The following is a 22,448-nucleotide window of genomic DNA, read 5'->3' on the forward strand; positions in this document are numbered from 1 at the left end:
TAAAAGTGGAAGGGCTATATTTGCTAACAATTGTTATTTATTTAAAAGACAATGAACGACATAGAGCGTGTGTCGAATGATAGCAATCTCCCATGGTGAGATACATGGCGAAACAATTACAGGTATTCTCATTTGTACAACAACCATAAATCATATGATGCAATCTGCCATCAAGCTGATCGACGTTTTGCCACAGATTCAAAGAAATTTATGTGCCTGTGTGTATACATGTGCGTACATAAGCAGAGAATATGCGAGAAAGATGATAACAACAAAGAGAATGCAAACGAAGATCTGACAACTTAATACCGTCAAACCTGGCCAGCTGTAAAAAGCTGTTCGCGAGAGACCACCTTTATAAATCAGCCTTGAGTGAGATGTAAAAATTACGTAGGGGTTGTTTTTTACACTGGCGAAAAAAAATTTCATTTTGCTGTGCCAATCGACCATTTTTTAACACTGATAAATTTTGACGTTTATCAAAAATCAAAAGTAAACAAGATGTGCGGGGAAAAGCCAGAAAATAATAATTATTTGCGTAACGAATATTTTTCAAAAAGATTTTCCATTACTGCTAGCAGTTACATTGGTTTTGGTTTTGTGTGTGTATTAAAGTTATGAACCTTTTTTTCGTAAAGAAATGAAATAACAAAAAGAAAAAACGAACCATTAAAATCAATAAAACAAACAAAAATGATGCCGACAATGGTTTCAAGCGTTGCCACTAAAATTTCTTTTTGCCATTTTCCTCATTGTAAACAGAGTACTACGTTTTCTCCTATTTTCCACCAGCGTTTCGCCGACGTTTTTTATTTTTTACTTGGAGTTTGACAGCATTCCTCCTGAATAGCTGAAAAGAATACCCAGCTATAATGGGTAATCATTTCATGTTTCACAATGAAAATCAATAGGGATGTTATTGATTTTCATTGTGAAACACGAAACATGAATATTGTACCAGCTCAATCAACAAGATTACTTGAGATATATATTTTTTGCTCGCTGCTCACAACTGTCAAAGGCATTGGTCCTCCGCATTTAATTAGACACCTAGTGTACATAAGTGCTGCCAAGTCAGTTGAAATAAACATTGCTTATTGTCATTTACTCATTTACAACAATTGATGATATTTTTCAAGGGATTTGTTAAGAAGCCCCGAATTTCTACCCACATTTGACGCAGCAATCTCAATAATAGTCGTAGCCATAGGAATAGAAGATGCCCGTCCGAAAATATCGTAATGAGACCCGTGAAGTTAGCTGCTGCATGAAATATTTAATATTCGTTTGCAATACTGCGTTATGGGTATGGTGACACCACATTTGCGGAATTCGCTAAAACAACATTTTTATTTTGCATTTCTTTTCATATGCATGGTGTTAGATGACCGGCCTGGTTATTTTGGCAGCTGGTATTTGGGCGTGGAATGAAAAGGATGCCTTCAGCAATTTGAATAAAATTACATTGTTGGTGTTAGATCCAGCCTTTGTTCTTATTTGCATTGGTAGTGTTGCCTTTCTTATTGGTTTTACGGGCAGTGTGGGTGCTCTACGTGAAAACACCTGTTTATTAGGGACGGTGAGTAATTTGAGATCTAGTTTAAACGTACATATGAGTTATGTTTGATTTGTTTTTGAACAGTTTATTATATTGGTGTGCGTTCTGCTTGTGGTAGAAGTATGTTTTGGCATTATGTATTTGGTTCTCAAGGACAAAGGCTGGGTAAGTTTGGCCGTAGCTGAACCTATTGACAAGTTCCTTTAAAATATTATCTCTGATTCCAGATAAAGGATCAAGCCACTGAAGGATTGCGTGCCTTCATTATTCACTACCGTGAAGATCCTGATCAACAGAATCTCATTGACTGGATCCAGGAAGACTGGCTTCAGTGTTGCGGCATCGAAGGACCCAAGGATTGGGATAGTAATAATTATTTCAATTGCTCCTCTAGTGCAATAGGCAGCCGAGAGGCCTGTGGAGTTCCATTTTCATGCTGCCGTCGACAGACACATGAATTGATAAAAAATAAACAATGTGGTTATGATGTCCGCAAGGAAGGATACGTAAGTATACTTCAGGATTTCTCGCATATACCCTTTATATATTATAGAAATGGCTTGGAAATGAATAAGATAATTGTGCGCAATAACCAAAACAAGGTGTAGTTAAACAATCAATTCAAAAAATTGCCATGTCCAAAGAAAGTTGTCCAGCTCTAACCGGGATAGACGTTAACGAGCATATTAGATGGTCGGCCTTCCATAAATACCCGTATTTCTAATCCTGCAATTGCATGGAAATCATTTGATTTCGATGCCAGATAGGTGAATGAGCTGTTTTGATTTTAATCCGAGAAATACTTGAAAGACTTTAATTGGTTACAACAGAACATTCGTTCCACTGGCCGAACTCAGAATAAATGTCCAAGCGTCTCGATCTTCTGCGTTTCTTTTCGAATTTCTGTCACCTAGTTTCGAGATGACTTTCTCCATTTGATTTTTCCAGCGAAGTTTGAATCTACCCCATTTGCGTGGACCACAATGTTCGCCTTCAACGGACTTCTTCGCTGGAGCTTCTTAATTCAATGCGAACAATGTTACCATTGGGCCACTTTAGTATCAAATTTGACACTTCCGACAACGCCCTTGTGTGCCACTTTCGTTTATTGAGCCGTCCGCTATACGTTTTGGCTTTTGGGCCACTTTTCCACTCTTGCGTGCCACTTTGCTAATGTTCTCATTTTATGGTGTGTTTTCACCTGAATAGCCGTGCCGAATATGTCAGTATGCATGCCTATGATGCTGAATGCCTTAGTTTGAATTCGGACCATCACATTGGAAATATTATCAAGCGGTGGTAAACCCCTCACTAACGTTGGCAACTTCCCCTCGAAGAGGCGTCACTCAACGGCACTTGAATAGGTTTTAAATCTTCCCGCCATTCCTTAATTCAATGTTTACAGAAAATTTTGAATTTTCATAATTATATACCCTCTACCATAGTATTGGGTTTATTCTAACATCGCCATTCTCTTAATAATATAGTACATATATGTTTTTTCGATCGTCTTGTCATTCTAAGTCGACAGTCCGTCAATATCTTGAGCACATGAAAGGTTATAGCTCTTAAAAAGGCGCTTGATTAGACTAATTTCGCCGGTGAGAAACATCCTATCCAATTTGGCTGAAATTTTGTATTAGCTGGGAGCTACCGGGCACGTTCACAGGTTGCGGATAGTGGAATGCTCCATACGGAGTAGCTGCAACGGCAATCGCGGACAATCAGCGGTATCGAGCGGAGAACCCTAGTTAGAGGTGGGGCGGCACCGGGTCTTGCACAAATACTGATTGCCTATGATGCTCGATATGACAAGGCGAGTTATAAGCGCCTTTAAATAACCAACCTGTTCCCACGGCGATCGGGAGTAAACGGAAAAATGAAAGTACTTTAAATTATTGAAATGAAGTGCATATTTTTATACCCGCCATCATAGAATAGATGATGAGTAGACAACGGATACATATGTAAATGCATATATTTTTTGGAGCATGGGAAAAAACTTGAAATGCAGAAATTCGTTTCATTGAATGTACGTTAAGAAAACGATAAAAAAATGTCTGCATATTTTGCATGTTTGCATATTTCGCATTTTTTGGGTGAACTAATAAGAAAATTTTTGTTTGCGCCATTAAAGTAACCAAAAAACACGAAACTGGTAAATAAATTTACGATCAAGCTATTGGAGGAAGGCCACATCCCAAACTGAATCAGACGGATCGGGTCAAAATGTGCCTCAAATGATAGGTATTTGAGAGTACAATATGAATTTGACAATCAGTTATTGAAGCATTAGAATTATATATGGACCGATCTGCCGATAAAAGGTTTTTGGGCCCATACATTTTTTTTAATAAATTTCGGTGAAATTTTAAACAGTGAGTTACGTTACACCCCTTTTCATCGATGTCGAATTTGGCACAGACCGAACTGTGTTTGGGTATAGCTGACATACATATAGACCAATCTGACGATTTAAGGCTCTGGATCCACAAAAGGCGCATTTATTTCGGGATTTCGATGGAATCTAAAAAAGTGAGTTATATTAGATGTCTTGATATTTTTGCTGAATTTGGTCTAAATCGGATTATGTTTGGTTTATGGAACAGATGAATAACAGAATATCTGCTTCTGTTTGTATCACAAAATTGAGAAATAAGTCAATACCTATTGAAGTTGGCGATCTCGTAGTTATACTCGACAAAACTCTTATCAGAAGTCAATGGTTAAAAGGCAGAATTATAAAAGTTTTTCCTCCTAAGGATGGCCAAATAAGAGAAGTAAAAACATTTAGTGGCGTTAAACGCAGACCGATCTCCACGTTAGCGGTTATTGATATGAATATAGGTGAATCAGATTGATTCAAGGGGGGAAGAATGTTACTGCTTTATAAATATTTATAGTACTTTGTCCAAATTTACTTTGAGCCTAGTCTGTTGAAGAGTTTTCTTCACCATGGCGGTCGCTGTTTGCCCCCTGGGCTTTGCACTAGGACATGCTGAAACAAACGAGTCATTCAGGGCCTTCATGATCCACTCGACCATTATGTCTATATCCTGCGCAGTTGCCACTTCCTTTTCTGGTCTAGAAGAGATAGACGTGCAGAATTTGTTTCGAAATTTATCCTAATCCGCAGCTGCAGTATTTTCTTCTCCAAGGCTGAAACTAATATAACGATGATCAGAGAAGCTGGTAATACGAGGGTTGAATTTAAAATTTCGGGATTGGACAACCCTTGTGTTGCTATCTGCCAACTGGCAGAGGTTATACGTACTCAGAACGTTTTGAAATACGAGTGCTATTTGTGTTGTTTACAGTAACTTAAAAGACTCATCTCGCTCAAAAAATGAAATTCAATCGTGAACATTTTCGCGATAATTTTGTTATAACTTTCGACGTGGATTAACTCAAAAACAGTGCATCGATGAACTTAATTAAATTTTGACGATGTAGCTCCATCAAGGACCAGTGTTTATCGATGGTATGGTGAATTCAACCGAGCTCGTAGTTCACTCCAAGACGAATTTCATGAAGGTCGTCCCAAATCAGTTGTTATTCCCAAAAACCATTGGTACTATGCGCCAACTGATATTTTAAGATCGTCAATGGATCTATCGTGAGATTGAGACAATCTTAGGCATTAGTGGGGCCAGCATAAATGCAATATTGCATGAACATTTGACCGTCAAAAAATTAGTTCGCATTGGATCTCACACAATTTGTCAATCGCTCAAAAAAGGCTTGTATCGATTGGTCGAACGAAATGCTCCAAAAATACGAAACAACTGCATTTTTAGTACTCAAAAAATCGATTTGATGAGTCATCTTTCGTATAGGTCTGACTTGGCACCGCATGACTTCTTTGGTCGGTTTATCTTCTTTATTACAAATCGCCAGATTGCTACTTATAATATATTCTATAAGCAGCTCACCCCTTTGGTTGACTTCCCCATATCTGGTGATGTGCATTAGCATCACTTCCTACAAGAAGGCTCTTCTTCTCTACGAAGCAGTTTCAACCAGTAACTTAAGGTTTGAAGGCCGCATACCTGAATCATGTGCCATATATAGGGAAGCAAGCCAGTAATGGGACTTTTTAATTTAAGGCTGACTACTACTGAATCATCAGTGCTTAGCGACGGAGGAAGAAAAACCATTAGACTACACTTTGCAAGAATACAAACTATGTCTCCCACTCCCCTTCTGATACTTGTACACAAATTTTAATGCCTTATTCATAATCTACTCCCAACTTCCCTTCATTTGAGTATAGGCTTGCCAGGTCCTAAAGTCGGGAAATTCTATACTATAAGTCGGGATCAGTGTTGCCCCTCAAGAAAATTATTTTCTACCAAAATTCAAGAAAAATCCTACCAAATATTACGCAAGCCAAAAATGGGGTATAGGTTTTTATACCCACCACCGAGAGTTGACCTTCCATGGCAACACATTAAATTATACATTTTCAACGCTACAAAGCACTAGATCCTCGTTATTCATAAAGGATCTAGACATTTCCGTCGATCTGTTTGTTTAAATCATCTGTTTGATTAAATTTTGATATAACACTCTTTATACCGATATCCCGATAAGAAATCTTGAGTTCATAAAGTTCTATTTTGCCCCGATTTCAATGAACAACCGTGTCGAGTTTGGACAAAGCGACCTACCGATTTAAGTGTTTGAGCGCAGAAATGCGTTTTTACTTCCCATTTTCGCTGTTACAGCGAGATGCATGTACCCCTCAACATTTGAGTGTAGACCAGATTTGACCATCGTTGTATGCAGCTGCCAGATGTTTTCCGACCCGTTGTTAAGATACCGATAGACTCAGAATCACTTACTGATTCGATTTAGCTATGTCCGTCTGTTCATGTTCATTTGCGTACAAAGTACAGGTCGCAATTTTTTTTTCTTGGGCCTAGAGACGCAACCCTTTGAAATTGGAAAAAATCGGTTCAGATTTAGATATAGCTCCCATTGATATGTTCATCCGATTTGGACTTAAATTGCAATTATGAAACGATTCTCACGATTTGTAAAATTCTCACGAAATTTTGCACGAGAGATTCTCTTATAAGTCTCGACATTATTGGTGAATTTCATAGAAATTTCATATTTTCGTTCGATTTGGGATAGTATTGCAATAATTTGGTAATTTTTTAACGGATTCACACGAAAATTGGACCAAGGGATTCCCTCATGACTCCCGGTATTATTATTAAATTTAATAGAAATCGATTCAGATATATTGTAGATATAGCTCCCATATATATTGTCCGATTTTGAATAATACTCTATGGCTCTTACAATATGTACGGATTTTGATCGAAATTCTACATATCAAATTTAAATTCGACAACTCGCCCCACTTTAGCCCGTTCTTTGGTTTATTTTGAAGAAATAAAGTAGGATATTACTTAAGACCACTGGCAGCTCAAGCAATCATATCGTGCGATCGGTTTATAAGATTTATAAGGTTTATAATATATTTTGTGTTTATTGGGAGGTTTAAGTGTACTTTAAGTAAGGAATTACAGTAAATCCCATTTCGTCACAAGCCGGTAAAAATTGGATAACTTAAGGACGGCGGATGGGTCTATATGGCAGCTATATCAAAATATACTCCGATCTGAACCGTATTTAGGTCGTGTATCAGGACCTAACTGTTTCAAATTTTAGGGAAATCGGTTAAAAAATAAAGCTTTTATGGGCTTCAGGCCCTTTATCGGTAGATCGGTCTATATGACAGCTGTCCGATCTGTACCATATTTGGGTCGGATGTTGGGAGGCTTAAAACTGGGTATTATTAAAATTTTCCACAAAATCGGATAAAAAATAAAGCTTTTATGGCCTTAAGACCCATTATCGGGAGATCGGTTTATATGACAGCTATATTTAAATATAGTCCGATCTGAACCATATTTAGGCCAGATGTCGGGATACTTAAAATAGCCCACTGTTGCAAATTTCAACGAAATCGGGTAATAAATAAAGCTTTTATGGCCTTCAGGCCCTTTATCGGGAGATCGGTGGTAGCTATTAGGTTGCTCAAAAAGTAATTGCGGATTTTTCATATAGTCGGCGTTGACAAATTTTTTCACAGCTTGTAACTCTGTAATTGCATTCTTTCTTCTGTCAGTTATCAGCTGTTACTTTTAGATTGCTTTAGAAAAAAAAGTGTAAAAAAAGTATATTTGATTAAAGTTCATTCTAAATTTTATTAAAAATGTATTTACTTTCTTTTAAAAAATCCGCAATTACTTTTTGGGCAACCAACATTTCTAAATATGGACCGATCTAATCCATATTTGGGTCAGATGTCGGTAGGCTTAAAATAATCCACTGTTGCAAATTTCAGCGGGTAATAAATAAATCTTTTATGGTCTTCAGACCCTTTATCGGGAGATCGGTCTATATGGTAGCTATATCTAAATGTAGTCCGATCTGAACCATATTTGGCTTTGTTGTCGGGAAGCCTTAAACTACTCACAGTTTCAAATTTCAGCAAAATCGGATAATGGGCATTAGACCCTTTATCGGAAAATCGGTCTATATAGCAGCTATATCCAAATATGGTCCGATTTGGCCCGTTCAAGAACTTAACCAGCGTTCATCAAAAAGACGTATCTGTGCCAAATTTCAGCTCAATATAACGATGTCTCCGGACATCGTTAAATCGTCTTAGAATTTTAGGACGATCCGAAATATATACTTTGTAGGGTCGGAAATTGATATTTCGATGTGTTGCAAACGGAACGACTGAATGAATATACCTCCTATCCTACGGGGGTGGGTACAATAATGCTTCAAGAGACTTAAAGTTAATCCCATTTTATAAAGGAGCTATATACATATCTGAACCCATATGGCAATTTTGCAATTCCCAGTGACCCACATCAGTAACAAGTAACTTTGGAAAATTGAAGGCGGATAGCTTCATTCGTACAAACGTTATTGTGCTTTCGATAAAAAGGAGGGCAGAAAATTGGATAAATAACGTACTCTTTGTGCCTTCAAGATGTTACATCGGGAGGAAAGCTGGACCTATGCGGCACTATACTAAGCACTGATATGGAAAGGGTTAATACAACTTAACGTTCTAAGCTCCAACGAAAAAGGATAAAAAATACTACTTTCCTAAATACAATAAAACGGGACCAAAATCAGAATTGTACCAAGTTTCAGTACGATAGCACAATTTGTGAAAACGGTAGCATGTGTGGAGCAATTTGAGTCTTGTGGTATTTTTCACTGCAAAGATCACTTTTGTAAGCATTGCATACATAGCTAAAAAAGTCGAAGCAATCGGCACTAAAAATAGACTTGAAACTATATACATTTCGACTTAAAGTCGATTATCTTGTCTTTTTTAAGCAGCGAAAGTCGACATTGACTTTTCCCCAAGCACACCAAATCTTGCCTTAATTTTTAAAAAGGGTTTTTTTTACTTTCTGTTGTAAATGGAAGCAAAGCCTATTGGATTCAGCTGGGCAAAGAAATCTACCAACATTTTAAAATTTTTGAAAAGTGTTGAACTTAAACTGAGCTTATTTTCTTGTAGCGAACAATTTTAAAATTCAAATTGTTTAGCCTGTGCTTGAGCTAAACGTATGTGCGTTTTAAAGTTTTTGTTTTATAGCCTGTTTGTCGACGTGGAACGTGGGTGTTCGTTCGGCCTGCAAACGAAAAAAAAAAGGCAAGTCGAACAAAAACGTAAGTATTACCATTCAAAAATGGGTTAATGTATATCGAAATAGTTGTCGGAAATAGGAATCAAATGTCAAGCCAGTCTCTTGATAAAGTGAAAACAAGTGAAATTTTAAAATAATACAAACTTTAGTCTTCAAGAATCTTAGACGCCCACCACGGATTTTATGATAAAATAAGGGGCCAAGAAAGGCTATCTATAAAAATTTACGGGCGTCTCTCTTATGCATATTTCTGCAAATTTTGACTAAAATTAGAGCTTCTAGGAGCTCCAAAAGTCTTTTTTTTTTTTCTTTTGTTGTTGTTTTTGTAGCAGTGGGTTTCGTTCTATCTTTCGTCTGTTTGATTCTGTTGAATATCCAGATCCAAGAACTCTGCGACTGAAGTGGTTGCTTCCAGAGGGATTTGGGCCTGAGAGAGATTAAGAGATTATATGAATAGCCGATTTGATCGGCTTCAGAGTATATACCAGCAGCTTTAGTGCTTCAGTGAGCTGGCACCTACTCAAATGTGCTAGTTGCCGAGAGGGAGGGAATTCCGAGATTTCACTAACGCAGCAGCCGCTCGCTCGTTCGCAGTGGCGCACGCAGACGAGCGTGATGGGATTCGTTGCAAGAACCACACTAACTTCAGAATCAGCGAGCTGAATCTGGAAATAAACCGGGTAGTCGACGATCATAAGCGGAATTTGTGGCTGGAACACTTAAAGCAATATTACTTAGGTACCTGTTAAGGCAAGATGTGGTCTACTGTTAAGTCACTCTCAAACCCCGGTAGACGGGACGACGGGACCTCAGTTACTTTTGACGACGTAACTGTGGATGATCCGAGAGGTGCGCCAGCTTGTTCAACCGTCTATTAATTGTGCATCCCGAGAGTGACATATAGAGCCGTTGGAGAGCCATTTCAATTTACTGTGGACGAAGTTATGAATCTCATTCGTTCCTTTGTGCATCGAGTTGACAACTACCTCGAATGTCGGCCCCTTCTCATCCGCCTCCAATGGATGATTCCATTTATTTTTTATTAAACACAACACAATTGTATATGTTAATAATGTTTTGAAATAAAGAACATCATAATACAGTGGCACAATTGGACATTCGAATTGGTAGTACACTCACAAAAACTGAACCCTAAATGAATGAAAATTTACTTAAATTGGAATAAAGTTGACCATGATTTGGCGCTTACATTTTTTTTTGCCCCGTTTGGTAACACCGTTTTGTTGAAACCGCATGTCATGCAAGTCAAGCTCTTGGAATTTAGACAAAAAACTGTGGATATCATCTTACCTTATGAGCTTCTTCGTAAAATGGAAGAAGCGCGTGATGAACTTTCTTAACAGAGCACGCATTTTGATAATAAAATTCAAAAATTTGCAAGCGTTGTTGTAAGATGATTCATGGGTAATTATAGACCAAACGTACGTGAGCTGTTTAAACCAGTGTCACGAAAAAGTTAATATCTTAAAAATCAATCTTTATAAAATAAATTTATATACAACTTACCTTAAATGAAGTTTTCAGCTTTTGGTTGTATTTGATGCATCAGAAATTTAAAAAAGGTGGTTGTTGGATTTTGTGTACGAAATTTCCAATAAAACTATTGGGTTGCCCAAAAAGTAATTGAATTTTTAATAAAACTTAGAATGAACTTTAATCAAATATACTTTTTTTCCAAAGCAAGCTAAAAGTAACAGTTGATAACTGACAGAAGAAAGAATGCAATTACAGAGTCACAAGCTGTGAAAAAATTTGTCAACGCCGACTATATGAAAAATCCGTAACTACTTTTTGGGCAACCCAATAGATTAGTCTCGTGAGAATATTCTCATAAAGCGTAGGAAAATTGTTATACCAACATTGGGTTATTATTGTTTCTACATACTACGATACCCCTTTTTTTGAGTGTAGATCAGGTTAAATCGAAAAAAACACCCATATGACAATCCCAAAATCGTTAGCATGTGAAAATGAAAACATTGACTTAAATCACGTTTACACTAGAGCCCAAATCTACTTGATTTGAGATAATCCCAACGACCGTTTACACTAGAGCTGGCAAAATATTGATGGCACTATCGATAATTAATTTTTTGACTGAATATCGATTGATATTTTTCCGATGGATACTATCGCAAAAGTAATTTTTTTGCAAAACTTAGCAAAAAAAGCAATCCGACACCGAATGTATCCATTGCGCCTATACAGGGCCCAATTTTCATCTGATTAGACTAGCATTTTGTTATCGATACTATCGATATTTATTATTGAAACTATAGAAAATATTGAATGTTGCGATTATCGATAGTTTGCCAGTTCTAGTTTACACTACGATTGAAGTGATTTGCGTTTGTCAACAGGGATGTTTTTGACAAATGTATGGCAAACCTCTCAGCAAAACACGAGATTTCCAAAATCGCGTCCCAAATCTAGAACTGCTCCAAGTGTGAACATGGTGTTACTTATGTGTAGTCGAAAAATCGAATTTAACATACACAAACCGAAAAAAATTCGATTTCGAGCGATTGTTGTTCGTTTACGGCCTTATTTACAAAACTTAATGTAGATTTGAAATAGGTTTATTTGACAGATTTCCTTCATAGAACTGTGCCATAGATTCTAGTTTCCCTTGGAGTGTGTAAGATAGTTCCCAGTTTCGCAAGCTCGTCCGCTTTACAATTCGCTGGGGTATCTCTGTGGCCCGGCACTCAGGTGAATTTTGAACTGTGCAGCCATCTCGTTGAGAGATTTGCGACAGTCGATGGCGGTTTATGTGTTCAGAAATACGTTCTCCAGGGATTTAATGGCTGCCTGACTGTCTGTTATTTGACAGATTTCCTTCATAGAACTGTCAAATAAATCTATTTAAAATTAACATTAAGTTTTGTGATTAATGGCTGGTACTATGTTCGTTTTTCGCTATATTTTTTCGTGATTACTTGCTTGCTGATTTCATTTAGCAGGACATTCCTTCATTACTTATGAACAAATTTTCTTAAAAGTTTGTTTTCATTGAGATTTTTGTAGTATTTCAACTGTGAAAAACGAATATACAATAGTACCAGCCTTACGGTTGTTAATCTTTGTTTATGGAAGGCGCAAATTTTTTTTTATACCCTCCATCATAGGATAAGGGTATACTAATTTCGTCGTTCTGTTTATAACACATCGAAATATGCGTCCAAGACACCATGAAGTGTATATATTCTTGATCGTCATGACATTTTAAGTCGATTTAGCCATGTCCGTCCGTCCGTCTGTCTGTCGAAACCACACTTACTGTCGAAGGAGCGAAGCTAGACGCTTGAAATTTTGCACAAATACTTTTTATTAGTGCAGGTCGGTTGGGATTGTAAATGGGCCAAATCGGTCCATGTTTTGATATAGCTGCCATATATACCGATCTTGGGTCTTGACTTCTTGAACCTCTAGAGGGCGCAATTTTCCGTCCGATTTGAAATTTTGCACGTGGTGTTTTGGTATCACTTTCATCAACTGTGCTATGTATGGTCCAAATCGGTTGATAACCTGATATAGCTGCCATATAAACCAATCTGGGATCTTGACTTCTTGAGCCTTTAGAGGGCGAAGCTACTATCCAATTTGACTGAAATTTTGAACATTGGCTTCTCCCATGACCATACATTTAAAAAATGGTCTGAATCGTCGCTCGAATCGAGCCTGATACAGCTCCGATATAAACCGATCTTCCGATTTTGCTCCTTAAACCCCTACAAGGCTGAATTAGTTTTCGAATGGACTGAAATATTACACAATGACTTCTACAATGTTTAGCATTCAATTCATTTATGGTCCGAATCGGACTACAACTGGATATAGCTCCAATAGCATGGCAATTCTTATTCATTTATCTTTGTTTGCCTAAAAAGAGATACCGCGCAAAGAACTCGACAAATGCTATCCATGGTGGAGGCCATATAAGATTCGGCCCTGCCGAACTTAGCACGCTCTTACTTGTTATTATTTATTTTCAACCCATTATTATATCTTATGTATACATTTAACTAATGTCATATTTGTATTCTATTTTATTTATTCTTAACTACATGCTTAACCAATCTAACACATAATCTTAAATGTACAGCCTGTTGATAGACATATCTATGAACGGGGTTGTTTAAGGGCTGGCGAGGAGTATTTGGAAATGCATATTGTTTCCATTTGGATATATATAATGCTAACAATTTTTTGGCAGGTCATTATTTATAATACATGGTGTTGTTAAGAATATGGGGCTTATGGTCTACGCATGCTCTAAAACCCCGTTTACACTGCTCATTTAATCCGGATTTAAGGCTCTCGTAAGCTGATTTTACAAAGGGAAAACAGATGATCACCCATTAAATCCGGATTTAAAAAGCAGTAAAAAACACACAAAGAAATTTTAATGTTGTCAAAAACAAAAAAAGGTTATTCGATGCAAAAGTTAAAAACGACAAGAGTATTACTATTATTTGATATGACGATTTATCACGATTCTTAATAATTCATGCTTATTAATATTTGCTATTATTTTGTAATAGAAGCCTGTAGTGACCGTAAACTCCATAAAAAAACATTGGGATTTCCCTAGTTCTACCTAAAGTAATATTTTGTTATGTTTTTTTTACTACTTTATTGCTAATTTTTATATTATTTATTGTGTGACTTAATTATTTTTGGTTTTTTCATTTTTTGTTTAATTAAGAATTTTGAGATTGCAAAGATTATTTACGATAAAGGCTGTGTTCAAGCTGGAGAGGAGTGGATGGAAAGAAATCTTATTTTAATATTAACCAGCGCTATTATTGCAATCTTCTTTCAGGTTTGTTTTATGAGTTGTTTAATATTTATTTTTATTTGTTTTTTTTTTTGGTTCTAGATAACCCTTATTTTTGATTCTAAAAATAATATACATATTATTTACTTCGTGCTAATCGACATGTTTTCATTGCAGATCCTCTTTGTCATATTTACCCAAAATCTACGATCTGACATTAATGCTCAAAAATCCAAATGGCACTGACAATTACCCAATATACCTTAAGAAAGGCTTGTTGCTGTCTGAAAGGGCAATGTGCATGCCTTTTCTAATGTTTTTGTTTACGATTTCGATCTATTTCTATAGCTATGTGGAAATCCTGGAAAAATCTGGAAACAATGTTACTGAGTACGTAAGCAAATCTAATGTCTGTAAAAAAATAATTACGTTGCCAACTTTTTGATAGTCTAACTTTGAAAACCTCTTGAAAAATGAGAAACCACTAAGAAATAAGTGAAAAACAATCCATATTTTACAAAATGTACTTAAACAACTACCTGCCCCTTATCTTCTAGTTATGTGTACCTAATTGAAAATCAATGGTTATGCACACGGTTGTGTATTTGAATGTTTGCAGTAAACTTTTTGGTGGAAATTATAAAAACAAATAGCTTAGCATCAAAAAATTTAAAAAAACTTTGTAATTTGATTGAGACACTTTTTCTAACATTTGATCTAATTTATCCTTTTTACAAATTCTAACATATGTAAGTTACATAATATTCAGACTTGATTTTAATTGCTTCCTATCGATAGTATATGTGAAAAAATTACTTCCTCTACATTTTTATTCATCCGTCGCTACTTAGGCTCCCTCAAAGTCTAGATTAGCCACCATCGCGATTTAATTTGATACGACCGTCCTCTCCAGGTGATGTACAGCATACGAAGTGTAATATTGATCAACCAATTTTTGTTATATCCGTGCTGACACTTAAAATTTAGTTCCCTCTACCTGTTATATGAAAATCCTGATTTTATTCTAACCTCGGTCGCTCCTTGTATCTTCCGACAGGCCTTGACCTCTCGGGACCCTGATTATCCCCATAAATTGTGACAGTTTGAGAGGGCCGCCGCTCCTGACTAAGGATCACTTTCAAGGCCATGAGGATTGCGAAAACCTTTGCCTGAAAGACACTGTACCCATCCAGAAGTCTATGTGCCTCCTTAAGTCCTAGGTATTTAGCAAAAACCCCTGCCATTATCCAGCTTGGACCGATCCGGGTAGATAAAGGGCACAAAAAATGGCGGACCAAAGCTCCTTCCCCAGGAAGAAAACATCGCGATATCTTCTCGTGAACAATACCAGCTGTCATCCTGGGATTAATCCCAAGCTCATTGACACTCGACTAACTCGACAGCTTACTCTGAATACCATTGATAACCAGGATCCACAGAAGGAAGGATAAATCCTCCTGGTCACAATCTTCCTCATCAAACACTCAGCCAGTAATACATTGATAAATTTACCTTTGATTGTAACATCAATCCAGTTCACCAGAAGAGGGGACTCGCATATCAAACAGAGAACGGCGAATAAACCCCCCAACTCAACGTTATTAAAAGGCCCTTCTTTATTCAAGAAGGCCGCCAAAGTAAAGTCGACTGTACCCAAGTTCCCCTCTAGGTAACCCACCACGTCGTAAAGGGCACTATCGACAGGCCGACCCTTGGAGTAGTCGCATGCAACAGTCTCTCGAGTGTCTTTAAGACAACAGACTGATCGGCCTAAAGTTCTTGGGCCGGGAGTGACTCGGTTTACCAGCCACGGAATTGTCGCAAAGCCAAGCAAAACGCAACCCTAATAAATCCCCCAGAAGCCTTATGGCACACGGCCCGCCCTTCGCAGCACGGCAGGTGATATCCCATCCAGTCCGATCGACTTGTAGGGCTCGAACGAATTAATCGCCCAGAATATACTCCCCTTGTTTATCATTCCCTCAACCGACAGCGCCTCAGCACTGATTTGTATCCTAAGGACATCCGTAACACGAATGTCGTGTTTAACGTATATGGCTGCCATCACGGCCGAAACCTGCGAGACCCAAGGGTGAATACAATGCGTTTACCAACGCCCCCACATGTGGTAACCCACACATGAGTACCAATTTGATCCCACATATTTGGACGTGTTCACCTGCTTGGTTAGGTGCGGAGCACTACCTAAGACACCTTCCGATCTATGGGTAACGCCACCCAGTTGAAAACGCAACTCCACGCTGGGCTTATGCTCTACCCGCGATTTGGGAACAAACCACAGCCACCACGTTGCTCCCCACTGGGGCCTCACCATTGTCAGGCTGTAACCGACGTTCCAGGGGATCCTGACACCCGTGGTACCAGATTAAAGTCTTAGTCAGACTTCGTAGCCTTAAAAGACTACTACCAGTTGAACCCTTTAGCTTTCCCTATTTTTTTTATTATAAAAAACAGGGTTTTCACTCTTTGAGGTATCGTAATTTATGTTTGTGTTTATATATAATTTTTTAAGTAAAATAAATGCTTAGGTAATATTGGCAATATGAGTTTTGATGTAAAATAATTGCTAAGGTAATATTAGTTTTTATGTAGAATAAGTGCTTAGGTAATATTGGCAATTCCATAGAACTTTCGGTATGGTGATTTAGTTCTTAAGAATTCGTGAGAACTACATTAACTATTGGTTGATAATTCCGAAGAATTTGGGTATGGTGACCTAATTCTTTGGAATACATGAGGAATTATTTTTACATGAGTATAGAACGGAAGTTCAATTTAATTTTTTTACAATTTGTTGAAAAAGAGAAAATTAAATAATAGGGTGGTTCGTAATTATTTATATGACAAACATAGGTGTAACTATAACACCCCCATCGTTAGTTTGAGGCTCCGACGAAATTTGAAATTTTTGCTTAGGTTTCATTATAAACACAATGCTTATGGTTGTTATGAATACTATTATCATCGCGTCAATGCTTAAGCTTATTACTGTAGTTTTGTTATTGTGTTGTATTATATCATTCATATTATTTTCGTATTGTTTTTGCTTTAATGTAAGAGATTTAAGTTCTATGTCGTTAATTGTAATGTTTTTAAATTCTTTGATTTTTGTCAATTTCCTGTTTGATTTATTTTTATTTTGTTACAATTTTGGTTGATATTTGAATAGAAGTTCTTAAAAACTAAGACAGCTGGAATTTTTGCCATAACAATTGGCCTCTTTAAACACTAAAATATTTGTTAAACATTTATTGTTAATTTTTATCATATTTTTCATTAATTTGTTTTCAACATTTGGTTCATAAATATTATTCTTGGAATCGACTAAAATTTCTTTTGTGTTGAGTACCATAGTTTTGTTATTCATTAGAAATTGGTTCAAAATGGATTCTTGAAAAATATTCTTTAGACAATTTTGGTATTTGTAAAATGATAAGGAGGTTTTCATTATGAAAGCGACTGGAACTTTAATTTCTTTATAACATTCAAAGTCTGTTATGAGGTCTATTTCGGTTTTAGTTAATATGTAATATGGAATTATGATTTGCCCTATGTCGTCTATATGGACTTTAAAAAGTATAATGTCATTATTTATTTAAAAAACTTGCGTCATATATGTAAATTCGTCTTCTAAAGTGCTTATTTTGTTTTGTATTGTTTTTTCGAAATTGTTTCAATATTTTTTCTATTTTTTATTGTTGTTCATTAATATGATTTATGTATATGTGAGGATATAAGATCATGAAATTGTGTAAGTTTGTCCATTTTGTCAGTTAAGTTTGTGTGTCCATTGAAAAGATATTTAAGTTTGTTTTCGAATTCTTTTCCGTCGTCACTGTCCATGGTTCCTCCTACTATTTTTAATCCCTTTCCTAATATATTTGCTAATCCCAGTTTTGATTTGAAATGGGGATATGGACTGTCTATTTTACCTTGAAGTAGGTCGGCATTTTTACCAATAGTGTTAATTAGAGGTTTATTATCTTATGTAGTTGTTTTGAGTGTGTTGATGTTTTCCATGATAGTGTTCAATATGTTTTGGTATGCGGTCAGGTTCACAATGTGTACAATTTTATTGTAGTGTGAGATTGATTTGAATTCTCCAGCTTTTATTGGTATGCGTCCATTGTTATTAGTCAGGTCTTGAATATCTAGGTTTTGTGCCATTGTAGTTGTAATCAGTATCAGTATAAGAAGTTGGTTCTGATTATGGTCTTGTTTTCTGCAATTACCAAAACTCGTCCTTCTGCTTTTTGTTATGTCTTCTTTTCTGCAATCACCAGAACTCGTCCTTCTGTTGTTTGTTATGTGTTCTTTTCTGCAATCACTAGAACTCGTTCTTTTGCTGTTTTTTATGTCTTCTTTTCTTGCGTGGAATTGTTGGAGGTGCAGAAAACAAAATTTCCTTTTTTTTTTTTTTGAAGAACTTCTTCGAGTGTATATATGAACTCCTTTTTTCTCTATTTTTTTTTCTAACTCGGAAAGTGTCTTATTTTAGTAAGGATTTATAGTCCTTTTTTAAACTCGCAGAAGGGTTATTTTAACGAGTAAAGATATTACTCGTTACATCACTTTTGTTTGGTGATTCGTTTAAGCATTCTGTAGTGAGGGAATGGAGAATTTTGGAGTCTTGATGCCGTTTTTTACTTTGGGATTTCAAACTCTCTTTGGCACATTAGTTGGGGATTCACTATTCATTATAGGCAATGCCACAAAAAATCTTTTGTAACCCTCGTGTGGCTTTTGACTAGACTCTAAACTCGCCCCCCGCCGCACATTGGTTCAAGTTCATTGAACGAGCGGCTAAAAATAGAAGAAGTTGTCGAAGGACAATGAAACTTGGCACATAGGCATTTTTTGTTTGAATCAAGAAAAAATGGAAAAATCAAAATGATCCGCCCACTTTTACGCCCACCTCCCATACAAAGTAAAAATTAAATTTTGACCTACGGCATTGTTTTTTGGCACATAGCATTTTTAAACACTCAGAATCATTTGTGTGAAATTTGAAAAATATCCGCCCACTTTTAATTTTTAATGCATCAATTCAATTTTCACAAAAAGTAATTATTATAATTGTAGAATGGGCTCCTGAAAATATATACCTGATCCGCCCACTTTTACGGCCACCTCCCATAGAAAAAACATGAATAAATAAATTAAGCATAGTCTTTTAATAATTTTTTAACATCATTATCGTACTCCAATTTTTTGATTTGCAGCTTTGAGCGAAATCTATTTATAAATGGGTCTGAAGACAATAAAAGGTTATGCATTACATCTTCATTAGTGGCTACACGTCCAATTCTTCGCGAATGATGTAATCTATAGGCTCTATAATCTTTATTCCTCGCTTCCTGAGCTTCTTCGGACAGCATACCTGATACAAACAATCAATTAAAATGTAAAAAATGAAAATTAAATCATTGAATAAGGGCCTTTAAATAGAGACATACCTATTGGCAGAATAGCTTCTGCTATAATTTTGCTACCATGCACCAGAATCTTATGCACAGTTACAGGCATGTAGTACCAGCCATAGAGATCAACAAACAACTTGGCAGTATCCATGCAATATATATGAAATTTGCTAGTGTCGACTGCTGCATTACAATTTATTGCGGCCAAAATAATTTTAAATCTATGTATTAACTCTTCTTTTATTCCAATTACGTCTGCAGTTTTGGCTGGATTTTCGAAAAACCTTCTTGCCGTATTGCCATCGTTTGTTGTGCCCATACCTTGCTTCACCGCGTCCACATTTATGCCCAGTGTCAACTTTAATCTCTTCCCAATTTCAGCTTTATTTGCCGCCATTTCAATTTTTGTGTAACTATCTGTTCTCCATTTTTTGAAACTTAGACGGTAAGAAATGTGCAGAATGCACTCCATAAATTTGATTCTCGCATGCAAGGGAGAAATACCAAACGCAACTGCTTCTTCCGAACATTTCCTCAAAATCACCGCATCTAAATTATTCATTTCTGTGGGCTTTGCTCCACATATGAAGCAAACCGCCATAGATGAACTTCCAGAAATCGTAGTAGCTACTTTCCCATCAATCATTGTTAATTTCAGTGTGTGAGAAATATTGAAGTTTCTGCTATGCAATTCAACGACAGTATTTCTTAAATTTTTTATTTCGTCATTAACACGACTGACCTCTGAATTTATAACTTCAGCTGTTTCTTGTATAAATTCAAATTTTAACGGTCGGCAAAATCTAGTTGATGATGGCTCTGTATTTCTCCAGCACATTGTTGACATATTATTACGCTCTGTGAGGGTCAATGGAACAAGTGACGTTAAGAACATATATTTATCGGAGTCATTTGGATCTGTGAATTTTTGATGGTATTCACTGTGTCCCGAACTTCCGTCACAGCCCCATTTTGAGAACATTTGCAGTTCGTTGGGGAGTTCTGTCACCTCATTCTCGGTTTTTGTCATCAAAATCCTGGTTACTGTATGATCTAATAACTGTTGTAGAGAAACTTTGCTACAACTTTCTTGCACCTGAACATTTGCAGGATAGCATTTTTTTTTTGCTTCCAGTACCTGATGGTAGGATGGGTAAATGTCGAATCCAATTTCTCTAGCTGAACTGCGCAAAACCTCATATTGATGCTTTGACAACGAAGCATCAAGTATCAGCCCAAGTGCCTTCTCCGGGGTGAACGCCTTAATGGATTTGTCTAAACACTCACTTTTTTTTGCGGCAGACGATATCAACACCATTGAGGTGTTTTCACAAAAATCTTGTACCTTTGTCCTCTTTGTTCGCGGTTGGCAATCCTCGAAGGCTTTTGCTGGACGTCCACGTTTAACCATATTTGAACAGCTTGGTGCTTCATTGTTTGCGGTATATTTGCACACTTTGTAGACATTTTTCAGCCAATTTTCATTAAGATCAAGAAATCTGGTTTTTATGCGTCTTGCTTTTTGCCATCTATCTTTGAACTTTGTAAAAAAGTTTTTTTTCAAAAATCCAGTAAAGACTTCAACATCCTCAGCAGTCATTCCTTCATTGCTATTTGCAATGACTTCGACAGTAACATCAATATCACTGTTGTTATCAATTAATATTTCGCAAATATTTAAATAAGAAATTGTTACATTTTCCATAATTAATAAAATTAAATCTTGATATCACTTAAAAACACACCTCTTATCACTGCACTTGCCAATGTAATGTCAATTAGCATATCAATAATATTAGAAATGTATACCCAAAAGCAGAAATTTAAATCAGAAACTGTATATTGTTGTTGGTACTTAATGTATTACTTATTAAGCTCTAACGGAAAAGATTTTGTGCAATAAAGAGAGCAAGACATAATGTGTAGTTGTTATTGCATGCAACAACATAATAAATGAATGATAACACAGCACCTAATAGTCTATCGCTTGATCTTCTATTGTTGTTAACAGTAAAGAATTATGGCAACAACAACAACAAGCATGAACGAAAATTCACGTTTTCTTACTTTATCACTTTATAGTTTTTACTGTTTCTTTTGGAAAGGAGCAGGTATGAGCAGCTGAATTTTTTTTTAGCTTTTAGCTGAGACTTCAAGCTGTAATTTGACGTCTTTCGTTAAACAGCGCTCCACAGCGCTAAAAACATGCAGTCCACTGAAGTTGATGAACATTGAAATTTTGATGTTGTTTATATTTTGTTCTACGAAATTTTTTATGTGGCACTTTTTCCAACTTTTTTTAATGCAAATCTCATCTATGACAATTGCCATTTACGAAAATATACAACAAAGTCAAATGATAAGTTTACTGTGATTGTACCAAAAGATTGAATATACAGTAAATTTGCATGCCATTTTAAACAAGCGAACATATATGAACTTGGAGCGTGTCTGTCCAAAGAAATACTAAATATATCAGCCTAATATTACGGAATCATAATATTCAACTATCTGACAACAAAATACCAAAAAATTATCCAAATCGGCGAACATGAAAAAAATGAATTTCGGCCACTCTTGAACCAATGTGCGCCGTAGGGTTATTTGATTTCTGAGTACGTTTATTGGGGACTCTACATGCGGTATCTAGTCTGAACAGCCGAATGATTCGTCCCTTGACCAGATTTCTCACATATGTCCTGTTCCTCTTTCCTTTTCGAAAGAGTATGGTACCACCTTTGAAAGGGTTTGGTCTGTTCAAATAATTCACATTTTTTGTTTGGATTTTGAATTCCACGTTGTGAATAGCGATGTTCTTCCATATTTTGGTGATGATAATCATAGGAGCGCCAGTACAGTTTCGTTGGCAGTTGCAAAGGCTTATTCCTGGCCTGATAAGACGTAGCGTTTGGCAAACTGTGAATAGGTATCGAGACTCGATTATTAACCGAGGG

General features: G+C 36.4%; 2 protein-coding genes across 6 annotated transcripts; one reads left to right on the plus strand and one right to left on the minus strand.

Annotated features, from left to right (window-relative positions):
* Positions 1–1,095: 1,095 nt before the first annotated feature.
* LOC106083668 (tetraspanin-5) lies at positions 1,096–16,578 on the plus strand. 3 transcript variants are annotated; one of them, XM_013246818.2, is made up of 7 exons: positions 1,096–1,306; positions 1,385–1,579; positions 1,643–1,723; positions 1,786–2,064; positions 13,379–13,489; positions 13,982–14,098; positions 14,231–16,578. In XM_013246818.2, the coding sequence occupies exons 1-7, from the start codon at positions 1,220–1,222 to the stop codon at positions 14,297–14,299; spliced, it is 939 nt and encodes a 312-aa protein (XP_013102272.1). In that variant the 5' UTR covers positions 1,096–1,219; the 3' UTR covers positions 14,300–16,578. The 3 variants fall into 3 exon arrangements, with proteins under 3 accessions (XP_013102272.1, XP_013102274.1, XP_013102273.1); XM_013246820.2 differs by lacking the exon at positions 13,982–14,098; XM_013246819.2 differs by lacking the exon at positions 13,379–13,489.
* A 2,651-nt stretch (positions 16,579–19,229) lies between these two features.
* On the minus strand, positions 19,230–22,090 carry LOC131995849 (uncharacterized). 3 transcript variants are annotated; one of them, XM_059365049.1, is made up of 3 exons: positions 21,240–22,090; positions 19,531–21,140; positions 19,230–19,454 (listed from the first exon to the last, which is right to left on the minus strand). In XM_059365049.1, the coding sequence occupies exons 2-3, from the start codon at positions 21,092–21,094 to the stop codon at positions 19,234–19,236; spliced, it is 1,785 nt and encodes a 594-aa protein (XP_059221032.1). In that variant the 5' UTR covers positions 21,095–21,140; positions 21,240–22,090; the 3' UTR covers positions 19,230–19,233. The 3 variants fall into 3 exon arrangements, with proteins under 3 accessions (XP_059221032.1, XP_059221033.1, XP_059221031.1); XM_059365050.1 differs by having other exon boundaries at positions 22,021–22,085; XM_059365048.1 differs by having other exon boundaries at positions 19,531–22,090.
* Positions 22,091–22,448: the final 358 nt, after the last annotated feature.

The sequence above is a fragment of the Stomoxys calcitrans genome, chromosome 3, assembly GCF_963082655.1.
Source record: "Stomoxys calcitrans chromosome 3, idStoCalc2.1, whole genome shotgun sequence".
NCBI lineage: Eukaryota > Metazoa > Arthropoda > Insecta > Diptera > Muscidae > Stomoxys > Stomoxys calcitrans.